The sequence below is a fragment of the Pollachius pollachius genome (assembly GCF_949987615.1).
Source record: "Pollachius pollachius genome assembly, chromosome: 7".
Taxonomy (NCBI): domain Eukaryota; kingdom Metazoa; phylum Chordata; class Actinopteri; order Gadiformes; family Gadidae; genus Pollachius; species Pollachius pollachius.
The window spans coordinates 117,260-138,745 of NC_136940.1; the positions used below are offsets into that span (position 1 = coordinate 117,260).

The 21,486-nt window shown below is 46.5% G+C and overlaps 2 protein-coding genes across 3 annotated transcripts; one reads left to right on the top strand and one right to left on the bottom strand.

The window, feature by feature from the left end:
- The first annotated feature begins 31 nt into the window (after window positions 1-31).
- trmt13 (tRNA methyltransferase 13 homolog) lies at window positions 32-7,409 on the top strand. The gene is made up of 11 exons (XM_079739599.1): window positions 32-269; window positions 963-1,012; window positions 1,133-1,199; window positions 1,289-1,348; window positions 1,839-1,905; window positions 3,908-4,014; window positions 4,128-4,295; window positions 4,481-4,553; window positions 5,742-5,816; window positions 5,918-6,257; window positions 7,173-7,409. Exons 1-11 carry the CDS (start codon window positions 147-149, stop codon window positions 7,393-7,395), a joined length of 1,353 nt encoding a protein of 450 aa, XP_079595725.1. The 5' UTR covers window positions 32-146; the 3' UTR covers window positions 7,396-7,409.
- Window positions 7,410-7,812: 403 nt separating this feature from the next.
- Window positions 7,813-20,430, bottom strand: lrrc39 (leucine rich repeat containing 39; the record flags this gene model as incomplete). 2 transcript variants are annotated; one of them, XM_079739607.1, is made up of 8 exons in its annotated part: window positions 19,961-20,430; window positions 19,602-19,731; window positions 13,314-13,419; window positions 12,257-12,413; window positions 11,753-11,889; window positions 9,548-9,693; window positions 8,207-8,359; window positions 7,813-7,975 (listed from the first exon to the last, which is right to left on the bottom strand). In XM_079739607.1, exons 2-8 carry the CDS (start codon window positions 19,724-19,726, stop codon window positions 7,813-7,815), a joined length of 987 nt encoding a protein of 328 aa, XP_079595733.1. In that variant the 5' UTR covers window positions 19,727-19,731; window positions 19,961-20,430. The 2 variants fall into 2 exon arrangements, with proteins under 2 accessions (XP_079595733.1, XP_079595732.1); XM_079739606.1 differs by having other exon boundaries at window positions 11,753-11,910.
- Window positions 20,431-21,486: the final 1,056 nt, after the last annotated feature.

Here is a 21,486-nt window from a genome sequence, read left to right on the forward strand (position 1 = left end):
ATGTTCCGTTATTCTAGAGGAAGAAGAGCAGTGCCTTGTGTAACGCGGATGTAGAATCAGACTTAATTTACTTTATCATATTCTATAATTTAAAGCACATATAATCCTATAAACTACTACGCCGCCTGAGTATAATTAAGTCAATCATGTCAGTCGGAGGAGTGTCTCCTATTCCTGGGAGATGTGGATTCTTCGTGGAGAGGAAAAGACGGTTCTGTAAAATGATCGTTAGGACTGGAAACTCTTATTGTGGAGAACATGCTGACGTGGTAAGATGATATCATATATTATATTACACTGAATATAATAATAATAAATAATAATAATACACATATATATTAGAAGTGGAAACTCTTATTGTGGAGAACATGCTGCCGTGCTAAGATTGTTTATATAATAATTTCTATATTATAATAATATATATATAATATAGTTTAATATACAAACTATAACATCACGTGGTGAGATGCTTTCTAATCATCTTATCTATTAAGCTGGAACAGAAAAGCTTAAGTGCTTGAAATAGTGAAAGGACCCTTTTTAACACCAGGTGTGATTAGTAAAATAGGCCATTTAAATCCTGCAATACTGATAATAAGACGATTTTTCTGAGTGCTATAAGCTTTACTTATCAGAACAATACGAATCACATATGTGCCCAATCTGTGGTGGCGAGTCGAGACCTTTTAGATTAGTTTTTGTGAAAACATCTGTTTTCAATTTGTCTTTAACAATATATTGGACCAAAGCATGAATTGATGGTTGGTTTAGAAATGAGAGAAATGCAATTGGTGGCATATGAGAGCAGTGAGCTAAACTGTCTCATAAAAACTGAACAGCATCCTCGCTGTGATTCCACCTATAAAGTGAAATTATTTGTATTGTTCGTCTTTAACACATGTCTGTCCTCAGATGTCTTTTCAGTTTTGCTGTGGTGTAGCCTGATTCAGTTTTCTGTTCAGGAGAATGGAAACTCTAGGCGAAGGATACCCTGTCCGCTGGATCCAAAACAGTAAGGACCCAACTCTGACCCGCAGTTCGTATTAATGTATTCTATGAATATATAATGCAGTTTGCATTCATATTCTAAGAATACATCAGTTGTGTACTCGTCTGTTTCTCTGATGCGCAGCACAGTATTTGAGGAGCAGCTATCGAAACATCTACAAAAGTGCAACTCCAGGGTAAAACCCAAACCTGTAAGTGCAATTTAAAATGTAATTGATTATTTGAAAGATTGAAATGGTTTCTTTTATTATTAATTCATGCTTTCAACCTTTGACTTCAGGTATATTATGAACAAAACATCAATGCTGGGTCCGGGGACGAAGAGACATTAGAGGACCAGGTACTGATTAGTTAAGATTTATATAATATATAGTATATAAGAGATAATGAACGTAACACTAATTAAAGCGGCATGGATTGTATATTAAGGTTAATAATCTTATATTATTAACATACGGGTTATACAAACGGGTTATACAAACGGGTTATACAAACGGGTTATACAAACGGGTTATACAAACAGGTTAGACATACAGGTTATACATACAGGTTATATATACAGATATACATACGGGTTATACATACAGGTTATATAAACAGATATACATACAGGTTATACATACAGGTTATATAAACAGATATACATACGGGTTATACATACAGATTATACATACAGGTTATACAAACAGGTTATTTTGTTATACATTGTGATGTTGGCCTTTTCAGTGGAATGTCGTTAGCTTTATCCTGTTGTAATGGATGATAATAATGTAGAATGTTTTAAATAATGTAGAATGTTTTATATTATGTAAATAAATTCATCATTTTAGGCTTTGGGGCATCGCAGCAAAGCAGCACTAGATTCACACCTGGAGAAGCTAAAGGCAGCCGCTAAAGGTTGGCTTGTTAATTATTTATACTACTAACCCTACTACTGCTACTGCTACTATTACTGCTACTGCTGCTACTGCTGCTGCTACTGCTACTGCTACTACCACCACCACTACTACTGCTACGGCTACGGCTACGGCTACTACCACCACCACTACTACTGCTACGGCTACGGCTACTGCTACTACCACCACCACTACTACTGCTACGGCTACGGCTACTACCACCACCACTACTACTGCTACGGCTACGGCTACTGCTACTACCACCACCACTACTGCTGCTACTGCTGCTGCTACTGCTACTGCTACTACCACCACCACTACTACTGCTACGGCTACTGCTACTGCTACTACCACCACCACTACTACTGCTACGGCTACGGCTACGGCTACTACCACCACCACCACTACTACTGCTACGGCTACCACTACCACTGCTACTACTACTGCTACCAACACTACTACTACTATTACTGCTACTAACAGTATATTTGGGGTGTGAAAGATCTGGAGACTTGAGACTCAGACAAAAGGCTGAAAAGTCTGGACTTGGGAAATGACCCTCGGCTGTGAGATGAGAGTTGACTCCCTGCTGTGAGACGAGAGTTGACGCCCTGCTGTGAGATGAGAGTTGACTCCCTGCTGTGAGACGAGAGTTGACGCCCTGCTGTGAGATAGAGTTGACTCCCTGCTGTGAGATAGAGTTGACTACCTGCTGTGAGATGAGAGTTGACTCCCTGCTGTGAGATGAGAGTTGACTACCTGCTGTGAGATAGAGTTGACTCCCTGCTGTGAGACGAGAGTTGACTCCCTGCTGTGAGACGAGAGTTGACTCCCTGCTGTGAGACGAGAGTTGACGCCCTGCTGTGAGATGAGAGTTGACTCCCTGCTGTGAGATGAGAGTTGACTCCCTGCTGTGAGATGAGAGTTGACGCCCTGCTGTGAGATGAGAGTTGACTCCCTGCTGTGAGATGAGAGTTGACTCCCTGCTGTGAGATGAGAGTTGACTCCCTGCTGTGAGATGAGAGTTGACTCCCTGCTGTGAGATGAGAGTTGACTTCCTGCTGTGAGACCAACTGGGTACAATGAGTTGCTGCTGGAAGTGGTGTCGGTTGGTGGCCAGTAGGTGGCACTCTTCCCTCTGGCCTTAACATCAATCCCTATGCCCCAGTGCAGTGACGGGGACACTGTGCTGTGGAAGCGCCGTCCTTCAGAGGAGTCATAAGACCGAGGTCCTGACTCACTGAGGTCATAAAAGATCCCAGGACACTCATCGCAAAGATTAGGGGATTCCCCGGTGTTCTGGCTAAAACTGCCCAACCAGGCTCATTCAATCTGGCCCCCTAATAATCCCCCTGTATAATTTGCTGATTCTTTAATTCCCTCACTCTCCACCTAAAGCTGGTGTGTGGTGAGAGTCCTGGCGCAGACTGGCTGCCGTGCATCACCCCAGTGGGTGCTATACCCTGGTGGTGGACTTGTAAAGCGCTTTGGGGACTTGAAAAGCACTGTATAAATTCCATGATTATTATTATTATTATTATTATTATTATTATTATTATTATTATTATAGGGTTAGAGAGGTTAGGACTGCTTGGAGGGTTAGGTTTAGGTCGGGTTAGGGTTAGAGAATATAAGGGTTAGAGAGGTTAGGGTTAGACAGGTTAGGATTAGAAAGGTGAGAGAGGTTAGGGTTAGAGAAGTTAGGACTGCTTGGAGGGTTAGGTTTAGGTCAGGATAGGGTTAGGTTAGGGTAAGGTCTGCTTAGAGGCTGTGATAAACTATTGTTAGGGTTAGGGCATTGTTTGTTTTCCGGTTGGGGATAATGGGGTGGACTTCAGCGAGTGGTCTTGATGAGATGATGAACATAGAAATGAAAGGAACCAAGGGCGATGAGTGGTGTAATGATCCACAGAGCAGTAAGCTCTGGCTGATAGGGGAGCCACTAACAGCAAGAATAAGAACAATAGTCTGAGTCTAACTAACTAGCTTCTGGTAACTTCTAGCTCTTGAGGAGAAGCTGGAGGACAGCCTTTTGTCCCATCCTGTTCTGACACAACAACTTGACGATCCAAACAACGGTGACTCTGCATTGAAACACTTGAAGCAACAGGTATTACCGTACTCAAACCTGTTATGCATTATTAACTTTAACCCACTTACCTTAGTTGGTTAACTAACTAGGGTTTATTAACCCTAAACCCTCATATTGAACAAATCTAACAGGCATCCATATTAGGAAACATGGAGCAGATTGGATTGCTGGGATCCAACAGATGTTTTGTTGAGTTTGGAGCTGGGAAAGGCAAACTATCTCACTGGATCCATGAAGCCGTGAAGGGACACGACAACCATCACTTCCTCCTGGTGGAGAGATCCAGCACACGCTTCAAGGTTTGAAGCCATCTCTTGTATTTCAAGTATTCCTCTTTGATCTTCTTCTTATCGTCAGCTGGGGTGAGGGTTAGTGATGCTGTATTACACAAAGCGACCATGGCTTTGTTCATGGCGTATAATACAGAGAGAAGTATTATTTGATGATTATATAATGTAAACCATATATATATAACTGTTTGCAGGTGGATGGAAAACACCAACAAGCTGATGGTAGATTTGAGCGTCTGCAGGTGGACATCCAGCATCTGGATCTAGGTAGGGATTCGCTGGGTCACGAACCCTAACCCGTACCCTTCTTTAATTTCTTACAAAAGTGAATGTTATGACGTTTGTAGGTTGAGCGATGGTTCTGGTATGACTTGTAGGTTGAGCGATGGTTCTGGTGTAACTTGTAGGTTGAGTGATGGTTCTGGTATGACTTGCAGGTTAAGTGATGGTTGTGGTATGACTTGTAGGTTGAGTGATGGTTGTGGTATGACTTGTAGGTTGAGTGATGACTGGTATGACTTGTAGGTTGAGTGATGGTTGTGGTATGACTTGTAGGTTGAGCGATGGTTGTGGTATGACTTGTAGGTTAAGCGATGGTTCTGGTATGACTTGTAGGTTGAGCGATGGTTCTGGTATGACTTGTAGGTTGAGCGATGGTTGTGGTATGACTTGTAGGTTGAGCGATGGTTCTGGTATGACTTGTAGGTTGAGCGATGGTTGTGGTATGACTTGTAGGTTGAGCGATGGTTGTGGTATGACTTGTAGGTTGAGCAATGGTTGTGGTAGGACTTGTAGGTTGAGCGATGGTTGTGGTATGACTTGTATGAGTGTATGGTTGTGGTATGACTTGTAGGTTGAGCGATGGCTGTGGTATGACTTGTAGGGTGAGGGATGGTTCTGGTATGACTTGTAGGTTGAGCGATGGTTGTGGTATGACTTGTAGGGTGAGCGATGGTTGTGGTATGACTTGTAGGGTGAGGGATGGTTGTGGTATGACTTGTAGGTTGAGCGATGGTTGTGGTATGACTTGTAGGGTGAGGGATGGTTCTGGTATGACTTGTAGTGTGAGGGATGGTTCTGGTATGACTTGTAGGGTGAGGGATGGTTCTGGTATGACTTGTAGGGTGAGCGATGGTTGTGGTATGACTTGTAGGGTGAGCGATGGTTGTGGTAGGACTTGTAGGTTTGAGCGATGGTTGTGGTATGACTTGTTGGTTGAGGGATGGTTCTGGTATGACTTGTAGGGTGAGCGATGGTTGTGGTATGACTTGTAGGGTGAGCGATGGTTGTGGTATGACTTGTTGGTTGAGGGATGGTTCTGGTATGACTTGTAGGGTGAGCGATGGTTGTGGTAGGACTTGTAGGTTTGAGCGATGGTTGTGGTATGACTTGTTGGTTGAGCGATGGTTCTGGTATGACTTGTAGGTTGAGGGATGGTTCTGGTATGACTTGCAGGTCGAGTCCCCCTCCTCATGGAGACTAGGGTCCGTCTGGTCGGAGTTGGGAAGCACCTGTGTGGTTCTGCAACCGGTGAGTTCATGTTGGCATTACCATCATGGTGTGATGGGGTCAATCCGTTTTGTGTTGTGGAACGAAAAGTGAGGAAATGTTTGGTCCTGTCCTCTGAGCAGACCTCGCCCTCCGCTGTTTGTTTGAGGGCGTTGTCTCGGAAACCGCACCGCCCTGTAAACGCAGCCGATATCAGGAAGAGCCAGCACCACCCAGCCACCACTCAGCAACACCCAGCAGGGCGGATGTGTGTGGAGTGGCCATCGCCTTGTGCTGCCACCACCGCTGTGCCTGGAGGCCGTACGTGGGGAAGCAGTTCTTCAGAGAGAACGGTTTGGGGGCGTCCGAGTTCGCAGCTTTCCGGCGGATGTCGAGTTGGGCGACATGCAACGGTTGTCCTGACGACCAAAGCAGAGATCATGATGGAGACGTTGAACCATCAGACAAAGACATCTTGAATGGGTATTACTTATCGTACTTCACATCACTGTATATGTCTTCAATATAACAAAAGCTAGAATAGAACATTTTCAACAAGATCCACAATGCCTAAATAGGGTATCATTGTCCTTACACCTTAAAGCGAGCCTTAAAGAGCACCTATTATGCTTTTTCGACTTTTATGACCTATAAACGTTGTTATAATAATTTATAGTCATGTTTAACCATACTTAAGTGTAAACTTAATGACGTACATGCATTTAGACGTGTTCCCTGCTGACCGTCTGGGTGGCAGAGCGCTAAACACTAGGGGTGCCGGGCGCCATTCACTTGTTCAAATTTTCGGGATTTATCTACGTAGAACAATACGGATTTTCCATGTATGGTTATGCTGCAACATGCTCTTCCGGAAGGTAACCAATCACAACGGAGTGGGGTTGGCAGGAGGGGGGCGAGGGGGGGAGGAGGACGAAGCCGAGTGTTGACAGAGAACGCTGAAAGCGCCCAGATGAGAGGAAGAGTTTCCCGAAAATCTAAATAGTTTTTTGTACTGTGATTCGTGTCAGGTTGCTCTATAGGAGTCACTAACAAGAAATTAAGACCAGAAAAGTAGTATAATAGGAGATCTTTAAGGCCAGAGGAAGGCATGGTCAAATAGGGTGAAGGTCCCGGCTGAATGACACCCAGAGTTCCATCTCTGTGGCCTTGCTTCCGACTGGTTCATCTTGAAATAAACAAGGATAGGATGCAGTAGTCATGGGGTGTTGTTGACTAATTGAGGGCAGCGGTGTATTGGGGACGTGTGGGACAGTTCTACTCAGGTCTACCTTCAACCAAGCCAGGGTGCAGGTCTGACTAACATGTTGTTTGCAGGGTGAGGGTCTGACTGTAACATGTTTGCAGGGTGAGGGTCTGACTGTAACATGTTGTTTGCAGGGTGCTGTCTGCAGAGGAGCGAGGTCGCGTCGGTCGTCTCTGCAAGAGGCTCATTGACCATGGCCGAGTCTGTTACCTGCAGAGCAAAGGCTTCATGGCCAAACTTCAGTACTACACCACCCCACAGACCACGCTGGAGAATGTCCTGCTGACCGCCGTGCCCTCTCAGCCCGCTGACGACGGAGAGAGAACCAGGGGAGCCTCCAGAGAATTACATCTCTAGTGGAGCCTTACTTTGTACATTACAAACGGCTCCTTTATCAGGGTTGAGATGACAACATTCATTTTACCTTTGAGCTATTTGAGATGAGCTTTTTTTTTTTAACAGACCGTTTTATAAATATTTTTTGTTGATTTGGAGTCTGGTATAAACGATTTCTGTGTAACTTATTTGACAAAAGCAATTCAGTAAAGGAGAAGGTTGATAATCTTCTTGCTATGGTATTCCTGTTAGCTTTCAGTTTGATACCATAATAATATAACATTTTTATTGTTATACTGTTATTTTATTATTCATATTCATTCTACTTTTTAATATTATTAGAACATCAAAGCTATCCGTAAACTACTGACGTAAACCGGAGCACGAAAACGTCTTAAGTAAAGGTAACATTGGGATACTGGCTTTAGCTGCCCTGAGTCACGTTGACGACATCATGTCTCTCCTGCGGGCTTCCTGGATGTACATGTGCATGAATTCACGCCCAAACATCTCTCTGTCTTCGTCTTCTCCCTCCTCTTGCTGTGTCTTGTTAAAGAGCAGCACATCCAATGTGAGGGGATTGTCCCGAAAGTTCACAAATCTGTAACAAGAAGCGTGTATTAAATTCTCTATTAAAACCATTGTATTTTGATCAAAGCTGCAGTAAACAGTATCTTTATATTTTATTTACCAGTAGGGGTAAGGGTCTATAGTGGGGTCCCTAGGGTCAGGGTCTAGTAGGGTTAGGGTTTATAGGGGGGTCTCTAGGGTCAGTTTATTTAGTTACATATTGGTCCTATAGATCCGGAGGTGGAAGAGGTGAAAGGCTGACCTCAGGTTTGCCATTCCTTCCATCTGGGCAGGGATGTCTCTCAGTCTGTTGTTGCTTAGGACCAGTGTCTCCAGACTCTGCAGGAGACTCAGATTCTCAGGGAGCTCTTTCAGTTCATTCCTCTGCAGCCACAGGGTGTGAAGGTTCCCCATTCTGTAATAACATCCATATACAATCCATGTAACATTCTGTAACAACATACAAATAACATCCATTTAACATTCTTAATAACATCCATAGAACATTATGTAATAACATCCATATAACATTCATATAATATTCTATAATAACATCCATATACATCCATACAACATTCTGTAATAACATTCATATAACATTCTGTAATAACATCAATATAACATTCTAGAAGTGGGTATGAAATTAAACTGTTAAAAATTGACCAAGATGCAAAGTCTGAAGTAATTGAAAAACGAAATAAACAATATATTTGTAGCGCCCGTTTCCAAGCTTATATGAACATAGTTAAAAATAAACGCGCAATGTCTCTAGATGAAAGATTGTGGAAGGAGTAGGGTCCCACGTTTGTAGAGAATAAGATAGAAGGAAAGAAAGAAATAAAGCCTAAGAAGAACAACAGGTGAGCGATGCTTGAAGCCCTCACCTAATAACATTCTGTAATTCATAGAATAAATTCATGTAACATTCCTTACTAACAATTACATTTGTTTATTACACAGCTCTTCTCAATGCTGTGGAACGCTCCGTTCACTTGCATGGGCCATCACAGCTTCCAGCTGAGAATTATTCTTTGATAATGACCGTTGCTAAGCATAATGACCGCTGTCAAGGAAATTTGATTTTTTGCCTCTGATTAACGTCTTTGGTATCACTCCGGAAGTAGTCTGGTAATTTATCAACCCCAGCGTATTCGGTTGCTAAGCGACGTCAACGTCTTTGGCGGAGTACTTCTCTACTGATCGACACTAAGAATGGTAATTGTAAAAAGACACACCGTGTTGGCAAGTAGCCGTGTAATAAGCGGGATAATGTATAGAACGTCGCTGGTTATTAAAATAAGCCCCTTCAAAGCGAGGCAAGATGTCTGGGCTTATTTTCCCGATACTGACCGGCGTTCTATACATTATACCCAGGGCCGGCGACCTAGGCGATAGTCTAGGGCGGCTAATGTGTCGGGGGCACCCTCTAATGGTGCCCTTAATCAATTAATTAAAATATACAAAACAAGCAAAATGAAACCAAACATGTTCCCCAATTGAACAGACAAAGGAGGGGGCGGGGGATTCATTGTTAGGGCACACTGAAACCCTCACTGTAGTACATTCAGATGACATTGTCTAATTTCAGGTAGTGTGTAGTGACCTGTGGATATCTGCAGGTAAAACCTGCAGGCGGTTCCCTCCCATGTCCAGCCACTGCAGCCCAGCCAGGCCCACCACGCACTCGGGGAGGCTCAGGAAGCGGTTCATGGACAGGTCCAGGTAGCAGAGCTTCTTAAGTTGGCTGAGCTGCAGACAACACATTCAGGCATCAGCTGGCACTGTAGTGCAATGTGTCATGTTGGCAAAAAGGGATGTAAAATATGATTTCTTATTAGATTAGGTTTGGGTCTGATTTCAAAAAGTGTGTAGATGGCTTCATTGATGTTAGGGTCCTAGGATTAGGGTGCTAGGATTTCGGCTATTACGGTTAGATTAGAGTCTAGGTTAGAGTCTTAGGATACTAGGGTTAGGTTACGGTGTTAGGATACTAGGGTTAGGTTAGAGTCTTAGGGTAGGGTTAGGTTAGAGTCTTAGGGGACTAGGGTTAGGTTAGAGTCTTAGGATACTAGGGTTAGGTTAGAGTCTTAGGATACTAGGGTTAGGTTAGAGTCTTAGGATACTAGGGTTAGGTTAGAGTCTTAGGGGACTAGGGTTAGGTTAGAGTGTTAGGATACTAGGGTTAGGTTACAGTCTTAGGATACTAGGGTTAGGTTAGAGTCTTAGGATACTAGGGTTAGGTTACAGTCTTAGGATACTAGGGTCAGGTTAGAGTCTTAGGATACTAGGGTTAGGTTAGAGTCTTAGGGTAGTAGGGTTAGGTTAGAGTCTTAGGATACTAGGGTTAGGTTAGAGTCTTAGGGTAGTAGGGTTAGGTTAGAGTCTTAGGATACTAGGGTTAGGTTAGTCTTAGCATACTAGGGTTAGGTTAGAGTCTTAGGATACTAGGGTTAGGTTAGAGTCTTAGGATGCTAGGGTTAGGTTAGAGTCTTAGGATACTAGGGTTAGGTTAGTCTTAGGATACTAGGGTTAGGTTAGAGTATTAGGGTAGTAGGGTTAGGTCAGAGAGTCTTAGGGTAGTAGGGTTAGGTTAGTCTTAGGATACTAGGAATAGGTTAGAGTCTTAGGGTTAGGTTAGAGTCTTAGGATACTAGGGTTAGGTTAGAGTCTTAGGATACTAGGGTTAGGTTAGTCTTAGGATACTAGGGTTAGGTTAGAGTCTTAGGATACTAGGGTTAGGTTAGTCTTAGGATACTAGGGTTAGGTTAGAGTCTTAGGATACTAGGCTTAGGTTAGTCTTAGGATACTAGGGTTAGGTTAGAGTCTTAGGATACTAGGGTTAGGTTAGAGTCTTAGGATACTAGGGTTAGGTTAGAGTCTTAGGATACTAGGGTCAGGTTAGAGTCTTAGGATACAAGGGTTAGGTTAGAGTCTTAGGATAGTAGGGTTAGGTTAGAGTCTTAGGATACTAGGGTTAGGTTAGAGTCTTAGGATACTAGGGTTAGGTTAGAGTCTTAGGGGACTAGGGTTAGGTTAGAGTCTTAGGGTAGTAGGGTTAGGTTAGAGTCTTAGGATACTAGGGTTAGGTTAGAGTCTTAGGATACTAGGGTTAGGTTAGAGTCTTAGGATACTAGGGTTAGGTTAGAGTCTTAGGATACTAGGGTTAGGTTAGAGTCTTAGGGGACTAGGGTTAGGTTAGAGTCTTAGGGGACTAGGGTTAGGTTAGTCTTAGGATACTAGGGTTAGGTTAGAGTCTTAGGATACTCGGGTTAGGTTAGAGTCTTAGGATACTAGGGTTAGGTTAGTCTTAGGATACTAGGGTTAGGTTAGAGTCTTAGGATACTAGGGTTAGGTTAGAGTCTTAGGGTAGTAGGGTTAGGTTAGAGTCTTAGGATACTAGGGTTAGGTTAGAGTCTTAGGATACTAGGGTTAGGTTAGTCTTAGGATACTAGGGTTAGGTTAGAGTCTTAGGGGACTAGGGTTAGGTTAGAGTCTTAGGGTAGTAGGGTTAGGTTAGAGTCTTAGGATACTAGGGTTAGGTTAGAGTCTTAGGATACTAGGGTTAGGTTAGTCTTAGGATACTAGGGTTAGGTTAGAGTCTTAGGATAGTAGGGTTAGGTTAGAGTCTTAGGGTAGTAGGGTTAGGTTAGAGTCTTAGGATACTAGGGTTAGGTTAGGGTCTTAGGATACTAGGGTTAGGTTAGAGTCTTAGGATACTAGGGTTAGGTTAGAGTCTTAGGGTAGTAGGGTTAGGTTAAAGTCTAAGGGTAGGGTTAGGTTAGAGTATTAGGGTTAGGGTTAATCCTACCTCGGAGGGCAAATCACTGAGGTTTCTATTCATCGCCAACTCCAGTCTCTCCAGATTTTCACAACGACCAAGTTCCTCAGGAATGTCTTTTAGTTGGTTGTAACTTAGCAGCAACTCGCGTAAGCGCCTCATCTCACCTGGATATAGATAGAACAAGCCTTCAAAGGTAAAGAAAAATGTAGGACTCAAGGATATGGTTAATGAGGTGGAACATGAATTGAAATTACAAAGTTTTGTTTGTTCATACGTTGAAGGACAATAACTATATTAGTTTACATTCTACAGGTCTGCTAATGCTGTGAGCTATATTAAGTACTGGTTAAACATTACGGTACTTCAACATCCGTTTAAAGATATGAGGTGGCCCATGATTCAAGCCTATCCCTAACCATAACCATGACTAGCTGCATATAACTAAAATATGAACTTCATGATATCATGTCAAATTGGTTATGTTTTCTATAATACTGTCCTAATGTTTCAAAGGAGTGAAGTTAAACATACCAATCTCTCTTGGAATCTGGTTGATGGCATTGCGGGACAGGTCAAGCACAACCACATGTTCAAATCTGCAGATGAAATTAGGAATGCTCTGCAGTCCTGTTCTGTGGATCTGCCATTCCTGAACTTGAGTGAGATGTACTAATGCTTGAGGTAAAGTCTGTTATGGGAAACAAAAGCAAAATTGGTGTACAGCTCAAAAGGGTAAGGATCACCTTATAACCTTAGCCCCAAACCTGCTTTTACACTCAAATGTTGAAATGAGATTTAAAATATAAATGAGATAATATGCATGTCTTGTTCTGTGTCAGCATATTGCATATAACATGTGCATTAAAAATGTGCTATCCCCTGGTAGATTGTATAATTTTTCCTAAAATGAATTGACCAATTTACTCAATCTTGGAAGCCATGCTTTGTAGTCTGAGGGGCAATATGTTGGGGGTCCAGTGAAGCAGGATAATGGATGCCTTCCTCCACCGCGCTGCTGGTTGTTTACGGTTATAGATTAGAGACTTGAGACGTACCGATAGAGGTAGAGGGACAGACGACTACCACCGGATTGTTCCAGTAGACTAGTCCAACCTCTCTCCACATTATCTCAAACTCTAGATCTTTTGTTTCCGGTCCAGGCGTCATGTCAGCTAGTCTCCATAAAGAGATATCAAAGCTCAGTTGTCGTCAGATGATTGTTGCTTCACGGACGGTTGACTTTGATGCAACCGAAGATCGCTCAAACGTGATTGATCAGTATACTATTTGGCCTACGATGCCAAATGCATTCATATGTAGATATCTTTTTTCTTTTTATTAATCTTTGCATTTTTATGCTTTATTAAAGAGTGAGATAGAGAGGAGGTGGGGGGGGGAGGTGCCCCCTAGGCTGAGGATCACAGTGTTCTCCTGGTCTGGGTGTATCAGCTGTCAGTTAGCAGTCCCAAAAGCAAGTAGAAGAAGAGACTTAAGGGTTAGTTAGGACTCTCCTAAAAAAGAGTTGGGCATAGTGATATTCTATTTTAGGGTTTGTTAGGACTAGCATTAGAGAAAGATGGGCTACAACCTTCCATTCTTCTTTCTCCAGCCTGAAGATGAGACGTCCGTCCTCGTTGACCAACTTCTCTTTCAGTTTGGCCAAAACGATGCGATTCTCCCAAACGTTACTCAGTCTATGGGGTTAGGTTCTGGGTTAATATATCCAGATTGTGCGGGACTCTCTATATATAATTCACTATACTGTTTTATTGACATGTTTTCCAATGTACTATCTCGTTTTGTGTTAAAGGGACGCTGTCTCTTCAAGATTGCGCGATATGTTTGTTGATCTGCGGGCGGCGCAATGTTTGAATTTAACGGGTTTGGTTTAATAAGTAAACGGCACTCCATGCTGTTAAAGACAGTCAAACTTTCTGATGCTGAGAGGGCTGGCCGGCTGTTTTCTCTGCAAGGGGTGACAGAAGACCCTGTGAACTTATGGACGGATGTTGGATCTGCTTGGGGAGCACAGGCCAGATTTCCGCTCTCTTACGTCAACTCCCTTCTCAGGTACGGGCTGCTTTAACCATCACCGACCGCGGTGCACTGGCCGAGGAGGCTGACAGGTCTAACCCTCACCCCAAAACCTGAAACAATAGTTATATTATAACTAGTTCTATGATTGTTGGCGTAGCCGTCTAGGCTTCGCCTTATGGGCTTGCCCCGTGTGCGTGCTTGCACGGACTGAAAATTTCGACTATGCACCCATCAACATGGGCACCGCCCACATTTCCCACGACACCGCGTATATAAGGCGGCGCATAGCGCCGCTCATCCTCCCCGCTATTCTTTCTGCATTAGGAGGGTACAGCAGGTGGGAAACCAGACAGCTACGCCTACAATCATAGAACTAGAGTTATAATATCATAACTATCGTTCTATTTCATGTAGGCTATGCGGTCTAGGCTTCGCCTTATGGGCTAAGGCGAAGCTGCGAGCGGAGACCCATCAATGTACTCCTGCTGGACCCCAGTCACAAAAACTTCAGTCACCAGGGCACATCAGACTCAAAAAAAGTCACCAGGGCACATCAGACTCAAAAAAGCTGAGGATTTGCAAAACACAGCTCTGCCTCCGCTACCACCGGAGGCAGAGCGATGGAGTCCAACTCTCCAATAAGAAACTTCCAACTCGTCAACTGGCAAACCGAACAAACAACTGTTGTGTGGAGCGGAACGCGGCCGAGCGTTTCACGTACATAGCCAGCACCCGCACCGGGCACAGGAGATGCAACTCCGCCTCCGCCTCACTAGAATGAGGTGGGGGTGAAAAGCTAGACCGGAAAGAACTGTTAATGTTCTTTGGGAAGAACGCAGGATTAGGTCTGAGCAGCGCAAAGGAGCTGTCCTCGTTAAGCAACAAGCAGCTCGGGCTGACAGCCAGAGCGGTCAACAAACCGGCCCACTTGGCAGAAACCAAAGCCAATAAGAACGCCGTCTTAAAGGACAGGGCCTCCAAAGAGGCCTGAGAGAGAGGCTCGCAAGGGTCCCTGGACAACCCCGCGCAACACGGTGGGGAGCTCCCAGCATGGTGTAAGCACGTGCGGAACAGGACTAAGGCATCTAGCCCCAGGCAAGAATCTCTTGACCAGTGGATGGCTGAAGATCGGTCTACCATCACAGCCTGCATGGCCAACCGAAACGGCTGCCGCATAGACCTTGATAGTGGAGAAGGCCAAACCTTTTTCCAATAAGTACTGCAGAAACGCAAGCCGCTTCCTACATCACCAGCTTGGTTCCTGTCACACCAATTAGAGAAAGCGCCCCACTTTGCTGCATAGGGGGAAGAAGTAGAAGGTGCACGAGCACTCTGGATAGTGTTGACAACCGCTTCAGGAAAACCTTTGCCCTGAAGGATCAACCTCTCAGGAGCCAAACCAACAGCCGTCCCGATACATGGGGCGGGTGGTGCACTGTCCCGTGGGCCTGTGAACGAGCATCCGATCTGAATGGCACCGGCCACGACGCCGTCCGTGAGAGCGCCGCTAGCTCTGGAAACCACAGACTTGAGCGGTTCTCCGGAGCCACTATAATGAGGGGCAATCTCTCCCGTCTGACCCGTTCCAGAAGAGGAAGGATCAGTTGGAGCGGGGGAAACGCATACAAGAGAGCCCGCGGCCAAGGTGTGTGTGCCAACGCATCCAGCCCTAACGGGGGAAGATCCCGAGGGTTGAAAGAGAACCACCACCTGCAGTGTGTTTTCTCCCTGGACGCGAACAGGTCCACCTGAGCCGTCCCGAACCTCTGCCAGATCAGTCTGACAATGTCGGGATGTAACCGCCACTCGTCTCGGCGGGGACCGCCGCGAGACATGAGGTCCAGCCCGGAGTTCTGGGCGCCCGCGATATGCAGGGCTCTCAGACTGAGGAGACACTGACACCAAAGCCAGAGCTGGACCGCCTTTCGGTGGAGAGCAGTCTGTTTATGTACGCCGCCGTCGACACGCTGATCAGAATGTGGCGGCCACGTACCAGGTGAAAGAAATGCAACAGCACTTTCCTCACAGAGGCGAGTTCCAGCACATTTATGTGTTGGAACCTTCCCACTCGCCTCCGACCCAGTGAGAGAGGCACGCTCCTCCCCAAGCCGTCAACGAGGCGTCCGTGAAGAACACTACGTAGGACGTCACTCCGCCCAGGGGAACACCACTGAGATGGGCGGGGTTTTTTTCCCCAATATCCCAGGTCTGATGACACCGAACGGGGTACGAGGCGCACCCTGAGCTTGTGTCGCATGGGGTCCAACCGTTGCCGAGCAAACCACCGCTGGAGTCTGCGCATAAAGAGCAGACCCAGGGGAACAACTGGATGGGCGGCCGCCATCAGCCCTAACATGGGCATGGGGGACAGTGCGGTCATGTTTCTGTGAACGCGAAAGCGGGAGAGTGCCAACAGGATGGCGTCTCGTCGAGGAGGCGAGAGCATCGCTGTCATGGTGGCTGAGCCTAGGCAAAGCCCCAAGTAGACTATCTGCCGGCCGGGGAGCGGGGAGCTCTTTTCCCAGTTGATGGCAAAACCCAGGAAAGAGAGATGGTTTATCACCGTCATGGTGTCCCTTCTCACAGCTTCCTCTGAGTTGCTCAGAATAAGTAGGTCGTCCAGGTAGAAGAGAACCCACTTTCCCTGACGCCTGAGCAGTCCTGACGCCTGAGCGGTCCCAACGCCGTCTCCACACACTTTGAGAAGGTGCGTGGGGCCAGGGAATAGCCGAATGGCAGGCACTGGTACTCGTAGGCCAACCCCATAAAGGCAAAGCGGAGAAACTTCCTGTGCGCCAGCCGAACAGGGACGTGGAAGTAAGCATCCTTGAGATCCAGGGATGTGAACCAGTTGCCCTCTCTCACACATCGGAGCAGCGATAGTGAGCATTCTGAATTTTCTCAAATCTTTTGAACACGCGAAGATCCAGAATAGGTCTCTTCTCCTTCTTGGAAAACCAGGAAGTAGCGGGAGAAAAAACGTAGGTGTGACTCGTGGGGGGGGAACGGTAGTGATGGCCCCCTTCTCCAAAAGACGGGCCACCTCTGCTGCCAGAGCCGTGCTTGCCGCTGGGTCCCGTAGCCTGGTCTCCACCAAACCTATAAAGGGTGGGGGACGGCGCTTGAACTGTATGAGATGGCCCCATCTCAGCGTGTTGTCCAACCACGATGGTAGAACGCACCGCTCTTGCCAACACGCATAGCGGTCGGAGAGAGGGCGAGCTGACAGCTGAGGAACGCTGTCCAGGAATAACCCGTATTCCTCGGCCCCTACCGCCTCCACACTGTGTGTGAACCAATGGGGGCATCCCATGAAAGGGAGGGGGCTCAGCGAGCGTGGTAGACGTTACAGAGTCAGTCGCTGTACATACAACGAGCTGTCTAGACGCCGCGCTCGTGTCCGCTGAACAGGCAGCGAGCCATCTAGCCGCTTCACTCGTGCCCGATGAACGAGTCTAGCCGCCTCGCTAGGATCGCCGCGTTGTCCGCTAGCTGTCACCACAGCGCGCAGACCCGTCTCCTCACCTTCCACAGCCTGTAGGAGGGAGGTAGAGGGGATAATGTGGGGAACTAGGAGACTGGTACAAGCGTCCGTATCTACGGGCTCGTGTAACGAGTCTCGAGTCCGCCCACGAAGCTCAAAGGGACGCCGCTTATTTGAAGCAGGTGAACCAGAGGCTATGTAAACACGCCGTCCGGCCGGGGAAATGGACAGCCTAGAGGAATGCACAACAAGCGTAGGACGCAGTTGGCCTAAGGAATATCGCTCTATTGGAAGTATGTACTGCCGTTCGGCCTAACGGTCTTTATTATCTTTATTAAAAGTTTGAAAGGAATAACTGGGAGTCAGCTTGTGGTGCTTCTGGCTCCGCTGTGCTGCTCTCCCCGGCTGCGGCTGCGGCTGTGGCATCGGGGTTGGAGGCGGCCCCCTGGAGTGTTGGGACCGCACTCGACCCCACTTCCTTCCGGCCTGCTGCTGGGAGGAGCCCGTGAGAATCGCCCCGAACCGGGAACGATTCTCACGGACAGACTGCTGGTGCGCGAGCACCTCCGAGAACCGGGGCCCAAATAGTCCATCCGGAGCTAATGGGCCCTGGACGAGGCTGGCCCGCTCTCGTTCCGGCACCGCAGTGCGGGAGAGCCATATGGCCCTCTGGATCATGGTCGTCCAGGCCATATGCTGGCCGGCCGAAACGGCTATCGGCTGGCATAGCTGGAGGATGGCGCTGGAGAAGTGGGAAACCGCCAGCCATCTTGCGGCTCCGGGCCCTAAGCCTCCCTGCCAGCCGACAAGGAGACCAGGGCAGAGGAGAGCAGGGCGAGGTTGTTGACCGCCGCCGCAGATTGTGAGGCACACACGAACACTCCGTCAGACCGATAATCTGCTTCTGGAGGCGGTCGGGGGCAGCGGCTTCTCGTTAGGACGCCATCCGGCGCCCGGATAGAGAAGCGCTGCCAGGGGAGGTTCCAGGCGAGGGATCCCCCTCGCCTGAGTATCAGCCCACCCCTCCACGTTAGTGAAGTCAGTGAAGGCCTTCACCGGGGCCTTCAGGGTAGAAGGGTCTCCACCCGCAGCAGCGAAGAAATGCTGAACCGGTTGGAACAAGGGGCACCGGGTAGCCCGCCGGGAGGAAGACAGGGTGCGAAAGCACTCGCCCTGCATGTCATCCGACATGGGGGCGAGAGGCGGGGCTGGCATAGGGATGCCCTTGATGGCCGCCGCCTTGCCCATTATTTCGCCGAATAGATCGGCCATCCGGCGTGGCTTCTCCCTGGGGATGACCGTGGCGGTGGAAGCCCTGGAGAGGGAGAACCCGGACGCAGAGTCCTGGTTCTCCCTTGGACGACGCAAAGACGTCGTCCAAGGAGGCGACGTCATGCACCTCGATGTGTTCGTCGTCTTCGACGTCCGGAACTCCAGCCTCAAAAATGTCGATGGCCTCGGCGAGGTCCACCGACGGCGAGAAGAATAGGTGCCTGGAGAGGAGCCCCTCTTCAGGCAGAGCGCGGCAGGCGGTGCAGGAGGCAGGAGTAACCATGGCAACCGCGGCGTGTTCAGCGCCGAGGCATCTGAAACACGCCCGGTGCCCGTCACCCGGCGCCAGGGAAGCGGGACAGGAAGCACATTGAGGCCCTGAGAAGGGCCCAGCTCTTAGGGAAGCGCTCCCCAGTGGCCCTGAAAAGGGCCGTTGGTCTGACGCCTCGCCCACGCCGCTGCCACAGGGTTCTAGAAGTTTAGACATGTTGATCAGTACAACGCTGAAAAAAAAGGTAGGATGAGCGGCGGTATGCGCCACCTTATATACACGGTGCCGTGGGAAATGTGGGCGGTGCCCACGTTGATTGGTGCATAGTTGAAATTTTCAGTGCGCGCAAGCACGCACACGGGACAAGCCCAGAAGGCGAAGCCTAGACGGCGTAGCCTACATGAAATACAACCGTTAAATTCAAACATTGCGCCGACTGGCAGAACAACAAACAAGTTGAGCGATCTTAAAGAGAAAGCGTCCCTGTAACACAGAATGAGACAGTACATTGGAAAACATAAACATAATAACACAGTATGGTGAATTATATCTATAGAGTCCACCACAAAATACTATAACCAGTCTGTGGGATTAGGTTAGGTTCATGGTTACTATATCCATATATTATTATTATTATTATTATTATTATTATTATTATATAGGTATTATTACCAGTCTGGTTCTATTACCAGTCTGGTTCTATTACCAGTCTGGTGCTAACATCAGTCTGGTACTAACACTGGTCTAGGTACTTTTACCAGTCTGCTAATTTGGTAGCAGGTGAGTAGGTTCAGGGTAATATTATTAGGTACCTATTTAGGCCGTCTTGGTCCTTAGGCTTTGGTCTCTGAATCTCCTTTTGATTCTTTAGGATCCTCCCCTCCCACAGAGCCTTGATTGAGCCGACAGACCCGCGACACACGGCAAATCCCGACATCTGGACTGGAAAACACACAAAGTATAGATACTAAATATTTACTATACTACATTCGTATTTAGGTGTATGTCAGTGACAGGTAAGGGTTGGTGTTGATAGGTTAGTGTTAGTGATAATTAGGGTTGGGGTTGGTAGTTTAGTGTTAGGGTTAGTGATAGTTAGGATTAGGGTTGGTAGTTTAGCTAAAGCCTGTCGGGGCTAGTGATAGTCAGAGTTGGTAGTTAGGGTGTATACCTGATGTGTTCTCAGCATACTGGTTGGGGGGGGCGGTCACAGCCCTGATGGTTCATCTTTTCCCAGAGTCACTCCTGTGGAGAAGAGGTTCCTGTCTCAAACCCTCTTTGATGAAGACCAAACAGAAGGATGCTTTTTAAAATAGATAAGCATGTTACCATTGACCGACATGAACACTTGACTCCAGAACGGTAGGGAAAAGTCTCAGTTAAATCACTTAAAGGAGATGTAGGACGAACCAAATAAGAAGGGTACTGACAGTTATAATTAAGTTACCTTCCGACGTGCACAAAGCAAAAGGCTCTGAGTTAAAACCAGTGAAGAACTGAGTTAGTGTGCCTCTGATAGTACTGTGAAATCTGAAGCCCAAGGAACTAAGTTTAGCCCTGACAGCATGTGATCACATGGTTGTAAGATAGCATACTTGGAGCCCACTAGGCCCATGCCCGACGCTACGACAACACAGTATGGTACGGTCTAGATCAGGGGTTTTCAAAGTATGAGAGAGTGAGCCCCCCCTCAGAGAACAAATTTCAGCTGAGCCCCCCCCCCCCCCCCCCCATTTTTTTCTTCTAAATGCCTGTGTTTTGAAAGATCTTTTAATTATTTTACACATTTTAAACATCTCTGATCATATTTTAAACATCTTTGATAATATTTTACACATTTTAAACATCTCTGATCATATTTTTTTTAAACGTTTTAAACATTTTTGAAACATTTTAAACATATTTTTGAAACATTCTAAACATCTGTGTATTTTTAAACACAATACATTTGAACATCTTAATCTGTAAAATGCCAGTTTAGCCTCATTTTTAGCTCACCTCAACTTTAGTGGGAGCAATGAGTTTGCGTAGCTGTGTTCGAAATTGTTCCCTATCACGGATATAGTGCACTATATAGGGTGCTCGCCATTTTGTAGTGGTGTTCACGCACTATAAAGTGGACTTAAACTACCAAAAATTTGAGTGAACATACGATGTTCCATACATGTTACTCCCGTATACCACAATGTAATGCGTTTTTATGCGTGTAATGTGTTTTTCCGGAGAAGAAGAAGCTGAATAATTACGCAAACAAATACATTTAATGATGGAGTCTCCGGCTTTCGTTTAGACATGTCAACAATTTATTTGCGATTTAACATAGAAAATGTAACATTCAAAATTAATTAAAAAAACCTTGATCAACGTCAATTTAACATCAATACAACCTCCAGCTTCCCTCTAGGGTGCCCGGTTTGTTTACATGATGTGGGCGCGTCTGTCTGCGTCACACAAATACCCGGCGCATTTACTGACGCAAATGACGTTTAGAAATGTTCAGCGTAGCGTCCGAATTCTCGTTTGTTCGTTCCCTGGATCTATCTTACAGGGCCTGTTGCTGTATGGTACAGTCTACATGGAGCTAGCTTACAGGGCCTGTTACTGTATGGTACAGTCTGGATGGAGCTACCTTACAAGGCCTGTTACTGTATGGTATTGCTTAGAGGGAGCTAGCTTAAAGGTCCTGCCAGCCCAAAG

Excerpts from the sequence above, each read along its gene's own strand:
- trmt13 (XM_079739599.1), top strand. The coding sequence starts at position 147 with ATGTCAGTCGGAGGAGTGTCTCCTATTCCTGGGAGATGTGGATTCTTC. Across the intron at positions 4,015-4,127 it reads TGAAACACTTGAAGCAACAG|GCATCCATATTAGGAAACAT; the intron begins GTATTACCGTAC and ends CAAATCTAACAG. Across the intron at positions 6,258-7,172 it reads GACAAAGACATCTTGAATGG|GGTGCTGTCTGCAGAGGAGC; the intron begins GTATTACTTATC and ends TGTTGTTTGCAG.